The 15,950-nt window shown below is 48.8% G+C and overlaps 1 protein-coding gene across 1 annotated transcript in view; it reads left to right on the forward strand.

Moving 5' to 3' along the window:
- L3MBTL3 (L3MBTL histone methyl-lysine binding protein 3) overlaps positions 1-15,950 on the forward strand; it is a 72,917-nt gene extending 56,967 nt beyond the window's left edge. The window contains exons 16-21 of the mRNA XM_054393002.1: positions 2,630-2,776; positions 4,147-4,314; positions 6,289-6,383; positions 12,057-12,220; positions 13,026-13,088; positions 15,807-15,950. Coding sequence (XP_054248977.1) covers positions 2,630-2,776; positions 4,147-4,314; positions 6,289-6,383; positions 12,057-12,220; positions 13,026-13,088; positions 15,807-15,950 — 781 coding nt within the window. The remainder of the gene's footprint in view (positions 1-2,629; positions 2,777-4,146; positions 4,315-6,288; positions 6,384-12,056; positions 12,221-13,025; positions 13,089-15,806) is intronic.

Consider the following 15,950-nt stretch of genomic DNA (forward strand, 5'->3'; position numbering starts at 1 on the left):
TGTAACCACTGATCAGATCCCCTCTCAACCTTCTCTTCTCCAGGCTGAACAGCCCCAGGGCTCTCAGATGTTCCAGTCCCTTCAGCATCCTCGTAGCCTCCACTGGAATCTCTCCAGGAGTTCCCAATCCCTCTTGAACTGGGGAGCCCAGAACTGGACACAGTCTTCCAGATGTTGCCTCACCAGGACAGAATAGAGTGGGAGGAGACCTCCCTTGACCTGCTGGACTCACTCTTCATTTAATGCACTCCAGGATGCCATTGGCCTTCTTGGACACAGGGGCACATTGCTGTGGATAACTTATTGTCCACCTAGCCTGCAAGGTCCTTTCCCACAGAGCTGCTCTCCAGCAGGTCAGCCCTCCCCATCCGCAGGACACTACACTTATGCTTGTTGATCCCCATGAGGTTCCCCTTTGCCCAGCTCTCCATCCTCTCCAGGTCTCACTGGATAGCAGCATAGCCTGACAGGCTGTCAGCCTGCTTGTATCCATGTTCTTAGACCTCTGCACAAGGGAATGTCAACTGGGCTTGCCTAGAAAGCCTCCTGCCTGCTTAGCTGAAATCTGTTTTATTTCATATTCCTGCAGGCTGAGTCTGGGATGATTCTTTAACACAACTGCCCTGTAAAGCAGTGACTTCTAGCTCAGAGTCTTATCTCTAAGCTGAGTCTTATCTCAGCCACACAGAATCAGGTGGATGTTCCCATTCTTAGCCCAAGGCTGAAAGAAACTGTTGTCAGAAAAGTTTTACATTTATGATCATAGACTCACAGAATGGTGGGGTTGGAAGGAACCTTCAGAGATCATCCAGTCCAACCCCCTGCCAGGGCAGGGTTACCTAGGGCAGGTCACACAGGAACACATCCAGATGGGGCTTGGAAGTCTCCAGAGATGTCTCTAACTAAACTTTGGCACTAAAGGTACTGAAATGTTTCAGAGGGAAGGGGTGAGTAAGAGCTGTGTATCTAGTTAGTTCACTTAGCCTTTGCTTTCATAATTGGCTTCTCCGTGGTATTTAAAGGTGTAGCACTTACTCATCCTGAATATAAAGAAAAGCAATCACCTCATGGCAATCTATTGTGTTTTATGTTCACTACACTCTCAGCAATCCTATTATTTGCACCTTAGCTGATAGTTCTAGGAGATGAAGATACAGCAAGAGAGATTTTGCTGATCATCAGGCAGGTCTTTGTGTTTCACAGCAAAAGAAATTAACACCATTAAGTGTCTTACTCACAAACTATTGCTTTGCCCTCTGTGCTGGTTCTGTGTTGTTCATGAGCATTTCTGAGCGAAATAATGAGATTTGTTATTTACTTGGAGTCTACAGACTTGAAGGTCTGGGTCACCCTAAAAATTGTTAAGTCATGCCACCACTTTCTTCCTGACATTTGGAAATTGGTATAATTAACCACATCAGGTAGCAGTCCTGTGGCTCTTTTATCTTGAAATGTATTTACCTGTGCTTATCTCCTCATTCACCCCTCTGCAGCAGAAATGCAGGGAAGATGGTAATTTAAAATGCTAAGCAGCTCTGAAATGATGTGGAGTTCCTGTTCCTTAGGAACCAGATGAAAGGCTTGGTGATTAATTATGGATCAGGGTTAAAACATTTACCTTTTGGAAAGTTGATGTTAATAAGGACTTGGTGCCTATCACCAGTTCATCTTGGGGCTTCTGCTGCACAGTTGAAAGTGAGGCTGCTGTGGAGGTTGGTAGCATGATGAAGATCACCTCTGTGTTTATGCTGGTGACCCCAGCACAAGAAGGGCATAGAACCATTGGGAAGGGTCCAGAGGAGGCCCCAAAGATGATCAGAGGGTTAGAGAACTGCCCCTGTGGGGACAGGCTGAGAGAGTTGGAGCTGTCCAGCCTGGAGAAGAGAAGGCTCCAGGGACACCTCAGAGCAGCCTTCCAGTACCTGAAGGGGCTCCAGCAGTCTTGGGGAGGGATTTTGACAAGGGCTGGGAGTGAGAGGATGAGGGGTAATAGCTTTGAGCTGGGAGAGGGGAGATTGAGACTGGAGACGAGGAAGAAATTCTTGGCAGTGAGGGTGGTGAGAGACTGGCACAGGTTGCCCAGGGAGGCTGTGGCTGCCTCCTCCCTGGGGGTGTTCAAGGCCAGGCTGGATGAGGCCTTGAGCAAGCTGGGCTGGTGGGAGGTGTCCCTGCCCATAGCAGGGGGTTGGAACTGGGTGATCTTGAAGGTCCCTTCCCACCTAAAGCATGCTGTGATGCTATGAAAGGAAAAGGACAATGCTTGCCATATGTTGAATAAAAGCCTGGTGTTATTATTGTCTGTTTTGTGAACTGAGGATGGGAATGAAAGCTATTGGCTTTCTGCTGAGTTTTGTTGTTTGGAGGTGGCAGGGCATATGGCTGGCAAGGTAGAGGTGTTTGTGTTTGACACTTGTGTTTGGAACTCGTGCATGTAGCAGTGAAACAAACAAAGCACTGCAGTAGTTTTGGGGAGGCAGAGAGCTGGATGGAATCCGACTGCTGATTGCTTTTCTTCCTAATATTCGTATTAATTGCCTGCATCTGCTTCTGGGTAACTGATCTGTGGGGTCATTTCATGTCAGCTGAGTGAATGTCTGACAGTAAGGAGGCATTTCTCTTCTTCTTCTAGTGCAGTCAGCTGCCCCTACTCTGAGATGAACCTGCACAAAGAGAGCCTTGTCCCAGACCGGCTGAGCGGGGAGATGCCTACAGCCAGTCCCGTGCCCAGGAGCAGGAAACTGGAGGCCAGCGAGGGATCCACCTCTCCTCCTAGCAAGTAATGAATGACTGCAGCCATGGCCTGACTAACAGCACGGCTTCCTTTCAGTGGCCTGCAGCCCCATTTGTGCTTGTATGAGGTGAATGGTTTCTGAAGACCTGCCTGTGATCTGCATCTTCACTGACAGGGCAGACCTGGCTTCAGCAGTGCCTGTCACAAAGGCACTGAGCTGTCAGAGCCTGCCACTGAGCCTGCTCTGTGTGACCACAGAATCACAGAATGGTTTGGGCTGGAAGGGACCTTCAATATTATCCAGTTCCAACCCCCTGCCATGGGCAGGGACACCTCCCACCAGCCCAGCTTGCTCAAGGCCTCATCCACCTTGGCCTTGACCACCCCCAGGGAGGGGAGATCCACAACCTCCCTGTGCAACCTGTGCCAGTGTCTCACCACCCTCACTGTCAAGAATTTCTTCCTCATCTCCAGCCTAAATCTCCCTTCTTCCAGTGTAAAGCCATTCCAGATTTAAAAAGACTTTGGCTTCCTCTTTGGTGTAACTATGTGGGTTACTAAGTGGTTCACTGGAATTTAAAATGGATTGTTTGCCAGTTGGTCTTTTGTTTGTGGGGATGACCTTCCTGGGCATACTATTCCAATACCTGACTGCTCTTGCAGCAAAGAAATTTTTCCTCATCTCCAACCTAACCCTCCCCTGGCACAATTTTAGGCCATTTCCTTTCCTTCTATCACCTTGTAACAGCGTGAAAGCTGAAATCCTCCCCCACACTGACAATGACCAGCCTTAGCTCAGTCTGGAAGCAAATGAAAGCTGCCAGGGAGAAGAGATCAACCCAGCCTCCTTTCAGGGAGCTGTAGAGAGCAATGAGGTCTCCCCTCAGCCTCCTCTTCTCCAGACTGAACAACCCCAGTTACCTCAGCAGCTCCCCATCAGCCCTGTTCTCCAGTAAAACCATGGAAGCAGAGAGGCTCCAGTGCTCCTTTCTCCACTGTCCCAGTGAAGAGCCTGGGCAACGTTTTGCAAGAGTCCTGGCAGCACAGCCATGGATCATGGAAGGGAGAGAAGGCGTAGGAGGAAGGTGACACTTTAAAATGTACTTGTGTATAAGGATTTGAAGTGGATAGCTTATTAGCAAAAATAATAGCTTGTTAAGTGGGTAGCTAATTATGCAAATCCCCCTCCTGTCACACTGCCAACACAGTTTGTCTTTGATTTCAGGAGGAAAAAGTTCTGCCTTGTTGTTTCTGCAACCAACATTTTTGAGGGGCAACTGAAAAAAAACTTCTGTGTGTCCTTAAAACAAACAAACAAAAACCTTTAGTTACACTGCTGACTCTTTACCCACAGAGAACAGTAAGTGGAACAACTGCTCTCAGTTTTAAACATCTTGTTGATTTGTTTTAAACAGTGACAGAAAGTGCCCCAGCCCTGGCCACGTGGCTGTGAAATCTTCAGCTCACAGTCGACCACCGTCTGGGAAAACTGCAGCAGAAACAACGAAGCAGGAAGATGCAGAAAGTAAATCTCCTTGCAAGAAGCCCCTCCTGTGTGATGTGAAAGAAAAGAAGGCTCCTGGGTAACTAGCAGTTCCTCTCAAAGTCTGGGTGGTTTGCAATTGATCAAGTCAAAATGCAGCTCACAAAGCAATGCAGAACCATGATTCGTCCATGAAACTCTTGGAGATTTGTCCATGAAACTCTTGGAGATGGAAGTTCTTCAGCTGTCTTTATGTTGGAAGTGGGGGGAGGGAAAGGAGTGTCACAGTGAATATAAGAAATAAGAAATTCGTATTAGAAAGGAGAGGAAATACTACAAGACAGAAAAATTATTGGAAGTTGGGATCCTTCTTTCCTGCAAGAGTGGTCAGGGATTGGCACAGGCTGCCCAGGGAGGTGGTGGAGTCCCCATCCCTGGAGGTATTCAAGAAACCTGTGGCCGTGGCACTGTGGGACTTGGTTATGGCCGTGGTGGTGTTGGGTTGGTGGTTGGACTGGATGATCTGAGAGGTCTGTTCCAAGCACAACAATTCTGTGATTCTTTATGTATCCAGCATAAGGAGGACTTGTAGCTGAACAAATGTCTTTGATAAAGGCATGCACACTGCTGTTGACAACATCAGGGGTATGAACTGCTGGAGCTGTAAACTATGGAGCCTCTGGTTATTGCAATGCCCAGGGGATCTCTCTAGATGTATTCAAAGTACACATGAATAATGGAGGGCACAGCTCCCTGTCTCTGTGTGCTGCTCAGCTGCTCAGCTCAGTGTGCTTTTAATGCTGTCAGGCTGCAGTACAGCTGTGTGTACCTTCATGTTCCACCTCATCTTTTGTTTCATACAAGTCCTGGACTGAGGAGCCAAGCACACATGAAGCCAGCCATGAGATTTATTTTGCTGTGTTGCATCCAAGTGGTACTCAGCTAATCTCCAGTTCCACTTACTCCTTTTCATTGATTCATAGGATGGTTTGGGTTGGAAGGGACCTTCAAGATCATCCAGTTCCAATCCCCCTGCCATGGGCAGGGACACCTCCCACCAGCACAGGTTACTCAAGGCCTCATCCAGCCTGGCCTTGAACACCTCTGGGGAGGGAGCATCCACAACCTCCCTGGGCAACCTGTTCCAGAGTCTCACCACCCTCACTGATTTCTTTATTTTTTAACTAGTAAGAGTTATCTGTGCAGACAAACAATTACAGTAGACAGTTTTGGTTTGCAAAAATATGTGTGTAAAGAACTGCAGCCTCTCCCTCTGGAATGCAACTGACATCAAAATTCCAGAAGAGAAAGATACATGCCTACAGCATATTCAATTTTAATTTGAATAGATATTTATACTACATTCAGAGCAGCAAAAAGAATTGCACTCTAATAGGAATTCCACTCTGGAAATGTTTACAGTGAAGGAAGATAGAGTTGGGGCTGATCAGTCTGGAGAAGAGAAAGTTCCAGAGAAACCTTGGAGCCAGCCTTCCAGTACCTGAAGGGGGCTACAGGAGAGATGGGAGGGACTTTTATAAGGGTTTGGAGTGACAGGACAAGGAGCTTTCAGCTGGAAAAGGGGCAGAGTTAGACTGGAGATGAGGAAGAAATTGTTTCCAGTGAGGGTGGTGAGACACTGGAAGAAGTTGTCCAGGGGGGTTGTGGGTGCACCTCCCTGGAGGTGTTCAAGGCCAGGTTGGATGGGAATCACCTCCCTTGTCCTGCTGGCCACACTTCTCTTGCTGCAGCCCAGGCTCTGCTTGGCTCTCTGGGCTGCAAGTGCTCCCTGCTGGCTCCTGGTGAGCTTCTCCTCCCCCAGCACCCCCAAGGCCTTTTCTTCAGGGCTGCTCTCAAGCCAGTCCCTGCCCAGCCTGTATCAATGCTTTTGTTGCAGAATTCATGTTAGCAGCTGTGCCATCTGTGAGGCCAAGAATGAGATCCTCTGTTTCTGTTTCTGTTCTATAGTCACACACCATCCTGGTGTGTTAATAGCGTTGCTAGCCAGAGATGTCATCATGCTTAGTGGGGTTTATGGTGTATCAATAAAAAATGAACACCTTCTTTTCCTCAGTGGACTGCCGCAAACAAAGGACTCCATAAAGAACAAAGAATGTGAAGAAGAAGAAGAGGCAGAAACCAAGCTGCTCATTTCCAATGGAATGAAAGGTAAATTGGCAGTGTTCATTTGTTCCATGTTCAAATCAGCAGAACTAAAACAGTGTGAGACTCCTTCAGGAAACTTCATTGCAGCTTACTTTCCACATTCACTGTTTGGGGCCAAAACTGTCTTGTCAGCAGTACTTTTAACCCTGTTAATTTCCCTTGTAATCATCAAAGGCTTTGGTTTGAGAACTTCAGGACAGCTGTAAAATGAATACTGGTAGAAAAAGTTTCAAACATATTGTTTCCCACTGACTTTTAAAAATAGGTGATGAAAGCAGTGTGAGTTGTGGAGGTTTAATGTTCTCACACCAGGAGGTTGTGCTGCCATTCAGCCAGACTTGGATGGGCTGGAGAGTTGAGCAGGGAGAAATGGAATGAAATTCAACAAGGGCAAGGCTAGAGCCTTGCACCTGGGAAAGAACAACCCCATGGAGTAGGATAGGTTGAGGACTGAGCTGCTGGAGAGCAGTGAAGGGAAAAGGACCTGGGGGTCCTGGTGCTGCAGCAGAAAATTTGTGATGCTTCAGTCAAAAGTCTTGGTCCTTGAGTAAGGGTGGTTGTTGAAGAGCTGCATTTCTCACCTGTAAGTGAGCTCATCCTCATAAAACCCAGGACACTCTTTGAGACTAGCAGAGCACTGTGTAAAGATGAGGTTTAGGCAGTGCTTTGGTTTGAATTATTAACCTCTGATCCATTTCTTTTATCTTAAACCATTGTTTGTCTGCCAGAGCTGTTCAAATAGATCTGAGAGGCTCTCTGAAGCAGGAAAGGTTCTGATTGTTACAAGAGATCTGCAAAAAATGTAACAAATCCAGGTTGTTAGTGTTTTGAAACATGATTTGCTCAGAGTCCTGGAGAAAATGAAGCATTAAAAGAAGAATTTCTGTAAAGCAGATTAAGGTTTTTGGTCATTTAAAGTATTTGGTTTAGTAGCATGGACACATCCTGGTTTAGAAGAACAGGGCTGGGGAGGAGCAGCTGAGGGACCCTGGGGGTGTTTAGCCTGGAGAAGAGGAGGCTGAGGGGAGACCTCATTGCTCTTCACAGCTCCCTGAGAGGAGGATGGAGCCATGTGGGGGTGGGTTTCTTCTCCCTAGTCTCAGGTTATAGGGTGAGAGGAAATGGCCTGAAGTCGTTGGAGATCAGGAAAAATTTCTTTGCTGCCAGAGTGGTCAGGGATTGGCACAGGCTGCCCAGGAAGGTGGTGGAGTCCCCATCCCTGGAGGTGGTCAAGAAACCTGTGGCCATGGCACTTGGGGACATGGTTTAGTGGCCATGGTGGTGTAGGGTTGCTGTTTGGACTGAAGGATCCCAGAGGGCTTTTCCAGCCCAAACAATTCTGTGATTCTATGATTTGATGTTGACTTTGCATTATACAACACAACACAAAAAGTGTGAAATCAAGTGGCCAGCAGGGCAAGAGGGTGGATTCTGCCCCTTGACTCTGCTCTGCTGAGACCTCACCTCCAATCCTGCCTCCAGGTCTGGTGTCCCCAGCAGAAGAAGGACACAGAGCTGCTGGAGTGAGTCCAGAGGAGGCCACAGAGATGATCCAAGGGCTGGAGCAGCTCTGCTGTGAGGCCAGGCTGAGGGAGCTGGGGGTGTGCAGCCTGGGGAAGAGAAGACTGCAGGGAGACCTTAGAGCTGCCTGCCAGTACCCTCAGGTACTGGGGGGTGTCTTCCCTCGCCTACAGGAGGGCTGGAGAGGGAATTCCTATAAGGGTGCCTAGCAGAGGAGAAGGACCACAGGATCACAGGAGGTTTTCTGTGATTCTGTGCTTTATACTTGCCTTTTGATTTAAAAATAATAACAATTTTGTGCCATTATTTGCTTAAATGTGCCATTATCCTTAATCTTTGTTATTGAAGTGCATCAGGCAGTTGTTGCTATCACATTGATGGAAAGCTCCAGCTAAAATAATTGCAGTTGTGCAGACTTCTGTGGCCTGTGGCTGCTGCTTCCTATGCTTGTTGCCCTCATTTTTCTGCATGTCATTTACATTCTTTATTCTTCAGCATGCTTTTGCTATACTCACTTGACCAGTTCTTTGTTGATGCTTCATGGAACATCTGCTGTCTTCCCTTTACTGGAGAAAGATTAATTGTAGCTAAATAAGTCCACTGAAATCATGGCCCCTTCATACTAGCTTCTTGATGAAGGGCGTGGAACATCCGTGTGAGGAGGAAAGGCTGAGAGCCCTGGGGCTGTTCAGCCTGGAGAAGAGAAGGCTGAGAGGGGATCTGATCAATGGTTACAAATATCTGAGGGGTGGGGGCGAAGAAGCAGGGGCCAGGCTCTGTTCAGTGGTGTCCTGGGACAGGACAAGAAGCAATGGATACAAACTGGAACCCAGGAAGTTCCACCTCAACATGAAGTTGTGGAGTCTCTTTCTCTGGAGACTTCCAAGACCCATCTGGTGCATTCCTGTGTGACCTGCCCTGGGTGGTCCTCTGGCAGGGGGGTTGGACTGGATGATCTCTGGAGATCCTTTCCAACCCCTACCACTCTGTGATTCACCATGCTTGCTGCCTTGCAGGACTCTTTGCTTTCTCCCTGAGGTTTTTAGCAGCAGTGGAAACTCAGGAGCATGTGAAGAGCAGTGAAGTGCACACAGCCATTTAGGCAGCTCATTTCCAAGAGCAGATCAATGCTGCTAGGAAGAACTGAAGGAGTCTATTTAAAAATCTGCTCACTGGGCTGACAGTTGTGACCCCAAGGGCTTAAGAGGCTACTTAGGAATTTTTAACAGTGATATAAAATGAGGATTAATCTTGAAAGTAACAAAAATTTCAGCTAGAGGAGCAGAACAACCCATGGAATCCCATCCTGTGTTGGCCACATTGTATTAACCTGATTGGAGAAGGGGAGGCTGAGGGGAGACCTCATTGCTCTCTGCAGCTACTCAAAGGAGGTTGGAGTGAGGTGGGGGCTGGTCTCTTCTCTCAGGTAACAAAGGACAGGACAAGAGGAAATGGCCTCAAGCAGGTTGAATATGAGGAAACATTTCTTCACCAGAAAGCTCATCAAGCACTGGCACAGGCTGCCCTGGAGGTGTTTAGAAGACATTTGGATGAGGAGCTTAGGGACATGGTCTAACAGTTGTACAGGGAGATCACAGAATCACAGGATGTTAGGAGTTGGAAGGGACCTTGAAAGGTGTTAGATTGTAGTTGGACTCAGTGACCTTAAGGGTTTTTCACAGAATCACAGATTGTCAGGGGCTGGAAGGGACCTTCAGAGCTCATCCAGTCCAACCCCCTGCCAGAGCAGGAGCACCCAGAGCAGGTCACACAGGAACACATCCAGGCAGGGTTTGAGTATCTCCAGAGGGAGACTCCACAACCCCTCTGGGCAGCCTGTTCCAGGGCTCTGTCACCCTCACAGGGAAAAATTGTTTCTTCCTGTTTCCATGGAACTTCCTATGCCTCAACTTCCACCACTGCCCCTCGTGCTGGCATTGGGCATCACCCAGCAGAGCCTGGCTCCAGCCTCTGGGCACTCCCCCTGCACATCTTTATCAACAGGAATGAGATCCATCAGGCATTCTGTGATTCCATGATTTTCTCTTCTAGATCAGCTCCACTGTGCTGGCAAAGGTCTGTGCTGGGAGTTTGTGCCCCAGCTGCTGGGCAGAGAGGTGTGAACAGAGCAGTCAGGGTAGGGAGGCTGTGGGTTACAGCAGCTCCCAACAATGGAAGCTGAGTTGAGCTGTAAGAGAAGTGAGCACTGGCTGCACAGCCAGCACAGGGTGAGGGACTGCATGGAGCATTCTCAGTAAGCAGTGCTAGGCCTGGGTTCTTTGCTGGCTGCTTCCTCTAGAACTTCATCCCACAGCTGCTCACAGCTGGAGGCAGGCATTCAGGCCTGAGCTCACAGCAGGCTTCTGCATTGCCATGGATCTGCACAGAGGTGGATGTCTTCTGCTGGCTGCTGTGGTTGGAGGCAAGCCTCTTCCCTCTGCCTCCCACACACATCTGCAGCAGCAGCATGTGGCTGAAGTCAGCCTCCCACTGGTGCATTTCCTTGGAGGCCAGTGGGATGGGAACACATTCCTTCCATCATGGATAAAGGAGATAAAAAGGGAAATGACCCAGTACAGAAACTCAGAGCAGTGTGGGAGTTCAGTGCTCTTTTCCAAACAAAATATTTGATTAAAGTGGGAGCAGGGAATTTGCAGACATTTACGGGTGGTTTGGTTTAGTTTCTGGTTTTTTTCCTCAGAAGAACTGAAAAACATTTTGTTGTGGATGAGGCATGGATGTTGTGTGGGCTGGAGCTGTACAACTGCTTCACTTGGAGTTTTGTAGCAGTGCAGTGCTGCCTTTGATGAAGTCACAACAACTCCAACCTGGAATTAATTCCCTCTTGTGCTGCTGCACAGATACCACCTGTGGGTGTGATTTGTTGTACCCAACTATTTGAAGTGATGTGACCTGTGGTGTGGCATAGCAGCAGCTGTGCTGGCACAGAATTGCCTTGGGCTGGGAGATGCTTTTCCCATGGAAGAGCAGTTATGGTTGTGTAGACCCATCCTAGTGGAAGAACAGGCATAGATCCTGGTGTAAGGAGAAGATTCATCACTGTGAGGGTGCTGGAGCCCTGGAGCAGGCTGCCCAGAGAGGTTCTGGAGTCTCCTTCTCTGGAGACTTTCAAAACCACCTGGACGCATTCCTGTGTGACCTGCCCTGGGTGATCCTGCCCTGGCAGGGGGTTGGACTCAGTCTTCAGAGGTCCCTTCCAACCCCTACCATGGACCATGCTTGCTGCCTTGTAAGACACTTTCCTTTCTCACTGAGTATTTTAGCAACAGTAGAAGCTCTAAGGAAGATGTGAAGAGCAGTGAAGTGCACACAGCCATTTAGGCAGCTCATTTCCAAGAAGCAGAGTGATGCTGCTAGGAAGAACTGAAGGAGTCTATTTAAAAATCTGCTCACTGGGCTGACAGTTGTGACCCCAAGGGCTTAAGAGGCTACTTAGGAATTTTTAACAGTGATATAAAATGAGGATTAATCTTGAAAGTAACAAAAATTTCAGCTAGAGGAGCAGAACAACCCATGGAATCCCATCCTGTGTTGGCCACATTGTATTAACCTGATTGGAGAAGGGGAGGCTGAGGGGAGACCTCATTGCTCTCTGCAGCTACTCAAAGGAGGTTGGAGTGAGGTGGGGGCTGGTCTCTTCTCTCAGGTAACAAAGGACAGGACAAGAGGAAATGGCCTCAAGCAGGTTGAATATGAGGAAACATTTCTTCACCAGAAAGCTCATCAGGCACTGGCACAGGCTGCCCTGGAGGTGTTTAGAAGACATTTGGATGAGTCTGGAGTTCCCTTCCAAGCCCTCACAAACACTCTCTGATTCTGTGCTTCTGTAAGCAGAGCTTGCAGCTGGTGTAGGGAGGCCCATTTGCAGAAATGGAGGTGATCTCACAGAATCACAGAATTAACCAGGTTGGAAGAGACCTCCACGATCACCAAGTCCAACTGGTCACCTAACCCTAACTAATCCACCAGACCATGGCACCAAGTGCCTCATCCAGGCTCTTCTTAAACACCTCCAGGGATGGTGACTCCACCACCTCCCTGGGCACCCATCCCAAAGGCCAATCTCTCTCTCTGTGATCTCATCACTGACCAAGGGATTTAATGCTTGTCTCTTGCTTCTCCTCCTTGTTGAAGATGCTGCTGAACCCAACAGGCAGAGGCTTCTCTCTCAGCCAGTTATTGTGGCTTCCAAGCTGCAAATCCCAGGCCTGCCCCTGCGCTGGGAACAGCAGAGCAAGCTCCTGCCCAGTGTGGCTGGGATCCCAGCCAGCAAAGTGTCTAAGTGGAGTACAGATGAGGTAAGCTCACCTGCATCTTCTCTCTCACTGCTGCTGCTCTGAAAGTCTTGGCTGATGTAGAGCTTTAGATTATCCTTGGAGTTTTACAGTAATGTGTTATTCAGCCTGGAGAAGACTCCAGGGGGACCTTAGAGCTGCCTTCCAGTACCTGAAGGCATCCTCCAGGAAGGCTGCAGGGGGACTTTTCATCAGGGTGTCGAGACAGGACAAAGGGAATGGTTTGAAGCTGAAAGAGAGCAGGGTTAGGCTGGAGCTGAGGAAGAAGTTCATCAGTAGCAGGGTGGTGAGACACTGGCACAGGTTGCCCAGGGAGGCTGTGGCTGCCTCCTCCCTGGAGATGTTCAAGGCCAGGCTGGATGAGGCCTTGAGCAAGCTGGGCTGGTGGGAGGTGTCCCTGCCAATACCAGAGAGGTTGGAACTGGATGATCTTGATGGTCCCTTCCAACCCAAACCATTCTGTGATTCTATGATTTTCTAGCCTGTGCTGTAAAGACTAAAGAAGAGGAAGGCAGCAATCCCTTTGGTTTGTGTGAAGTGGCTCACCCAGAAAAGATTCATTGCTCTGGGTCTGCCTGGATAGACTAAACTGAATCATTTGGAGGGAGGAGCCATGTGCCACTGGAATGTGCTGTGGACAAGAGTTGCTTGCCCTTGAACACTGCATGAGCTTACAGAGGAAGGTGGAACACCTAAAATGAGGCTGTGAAAAACAATGGCTAAAAGACTTGAATGATTTAGAACTGTTAAGACAATTTTGAGAACTCAACCAACCTGACTAAATCTTTTGCTATTTTTTTAATGGCAGGTCTCTGAATTTATAAGGAGTTTGCCAGGATGTGAAGAACATGGCAAGGTGTTCAAAGAGGAGGTGAGTGGATTTGATTTGGGAAGGACACAGAGTAGAGGGCTTGGGGGAAAGGTTCATTCAATGCCATCCCTGCAAATCCATAAAAAGGAGCAAGAGCAAGTGTGGGTTTGAAGTCAGGTGCAGAGGTGTGGGAGATGAGGTTGAGTTGCAGGTCATGGAGTTGGACTTGGTTGATCCTGAGGGTCTTTTCCAACCTGGATGTTTCTGTGATACAGAGTGGGAAGAAAGTAAGGCAAATCCAAAGGAGTGTCAGACAGGTCTCTTGTGCTTCTCTGGCTTTGTTCCTGCAGCTGAAATGACTTGGAATTAGGTGTGGAAGAGGAGGAACTTTCTGATTTACTGCTCTTCTCTCTTAATCTGGTTTGAGTAAGTGTTCAGTAGGTTAATGCAGTTCTGCAGGATGTTAATAAGCACAAGAAAGCTGAGCAGTGCTGTGAGATAACCTCCTCTGCAAACTCTGCAGCCTGCCTGATCACACTTAGCTCTTGCTTCTCTTCCACCTGTTATGCAGCCAGTTTACAAATGGAATTTGAGTGAGGGGGAAGTGAGAAGATCTGAAGCCTTCTGATGAGGTTCACTTTGTGAGCACCCAGGCAAGCATTTCTGCTCTCTGGGAAGATTGCTGTGCCAAGGCTGTCCTAGGAAAGGCTTTTAGGCACAGGAGGCCTTTATAAACAAGCTGAAATGGATTTCTCTTCTCAGAAGTTTGCTTCTCCTGTTAATTCTTAGTTTCAAGAAGACTGCTTGGTCCCAAATGGTCACAGTGAATAGCTGAGGTGCTTATCCCAGCCAGACCCCCTGAAGGGGCAGTCTGAAGCTGTAGTGTCCTGAGCCAGCCAGGCTTTCAAGAGCAGAGTGCTGTGGTACTCAGGAAATGCTTGCTGCTGGCCTCCTGGAGGGCTGAGGAGCTGCATCTCTGGGATGTTTTACCATTGCCTAGAGGTTGGGCATTCTACAGCTGCAGCAGGCATGCAGGCCTGCATTCTCCTCTGTGGCACTTGAGGTGTCTCAGCAATGAGTTTAAGGTCAGTGAAGGCAGGGGTGTTGCTAATCAAGTCAGCAGGTGGGAAGTGCCACAGAGATGGATGAATCCTAAATGCTTTTGGGCTCAGAGGTGTCAGAAAATGCTTCCTCTCTCTAGGATTCAGCTTTGTCTGTGAGCAGTAAATTGAATTTCTCCCAGTGTGGTCAACCAGCAGGGACTGACTGGCATCAGTAGGTCTTTCAGGAGGTAGAAAGTGCTGGTTCAGGCTCCTGCTGTGGAGATCAACCTTCATCCTGCTTATATTAAGATGATGCAAACAGCTGGGCACTCCATTCTTACCCACCTCTGGTTCCAAGCCCACCCAGCCAGGCTGTGTGCAGGAGATGAGCAGAAAGTGTTTGTGGTGCCTGGGTGATGCTGTTCCCCCTGCAGTGTTCCTCATTTACCCTGCTGGGGTGTCCTTGCAGGCTTCTGATTTAGAAACCTTGTCCTACTCCTACAGAAAGCTCCTGCCAGATTCACACTGGGCTGGAAGGGACCCTCAAAGGGCATCTTGTGCAACCCCCTGCAGTCAGCAGGGACATCTCCAACTTGATCAGGCTGCCCAGGGCCACATAAAGTCTCATCCTGAGAATCTCCAGGAATGGGGTCTTCAGCACATCCCTGGGCAATCTGTTCCAGTACTTCACCAGCCTCATTGTGCAGAACTTCCTCCTGATATCCAACCTAACTCTGCCCTGCTCCAGTTTCAAACCATTGCCCCTCATCCTATCCCCACAGGCCCTTCTGAACAGTCCCTCCCCAGCCTGCATGTAGGTCCCCTTCAGGTGCTGGGAAGCTGCTCTAAGGTCTCCCTGGAGCCTTCTCTTCTCCAGGCTGAACGCTTTCAGCCTGTCTTCATTCATCGTTCACTTTGACCTGGTGCAGGTGTTGGGGAAGGGCTTTGTAAGGTTCCCATGTGGTGGCTTCCCTCCCCCATGTCATTTAGCCACCTCCTGTCCTGCACAAAGCCATTGGAACAAGGTCAAACATTGGAACAGGCTGCCAAGTGCCAGGACAAGAGGAAACAGCCTCAAGCTGTGCCAGGGGAGGTTCAGGTTGGAGATTAGGAACAATCTCTTCCCAGCAAGGGTTCTCAGGCACTGTCCCAGGCTGCCCAGGGAGGTGCTGCAGTCCCCATCCCTGGAGGGGTTCCAGATACCTGTGGTTAGGGCACTTGGGGCCATGGTTTGATGGCCATGGTGGTGCTGGGTTGCTGGTTGGACTGGCTGATCTGGGAGGGCTTTTCCAACCTCAGTGATTCTGTGATTTGCTATTTAATGAGCAGTAAAGGGTGGCCTGGTGGGGGTCACAGATCTGTGCTTGGGAGTGAAATCCAGAAGCTCTCATTATGGAGGGAGCAGTGAAGATGTTGAAGTCATTACTGTGCTGCAGCCGAGTTGAACTCCACTTCATTCCCCCATCTGCCTTTTCAGTGCCTCTGCTTTCCACTGCCAGCAGGGAAATAAGAACTGGCCAACAAAAAGGGGCCAGGCAGCTGCTTTCAGGCAGGAAGGAGCTCTAAACCTGTTCTTCTGTCCTAAGGGTGGAAATCAAAGCTGTGCTGAGGTGTTTCTGTTCAGCCATCCCTCTGCACTGCCTGAAACTGCTGGGGATGTCCCTGTTGGGTAAACAGCTGCCCTGCTGCACTGTCAAAGCCATTAACAGCTTTGTCCTTCTTTTCTTTCTTCAAGCAAATCGATGGAGAAGCATTTCTGCTAATGACCCAATCAGACATAGTCAAAATAATGAGCATTAAACTGGGACCAGCCCTAAAAATCTTTAATTCCATTCTGATGTTCAAAGCTGCAGAGAAGAACTCACACAACGAGCTCTGA

The sequence above is a fragment of the Indicator indicator genome, chromosome 27 (assembly GCF_027791375.1).
Source record: "Indicator indicator isolate 239-I01 chromosome 27, UM_Iind_1.1, whole genome shotgun sequence".
In the NCBI taxonomy this organism is placed as follows: domain Eukaryota; kingdom Metazoa; phylum Chordata; class Aves; order Piciformes; family Indicatoridae; genus Indicator; species Indicator indicator.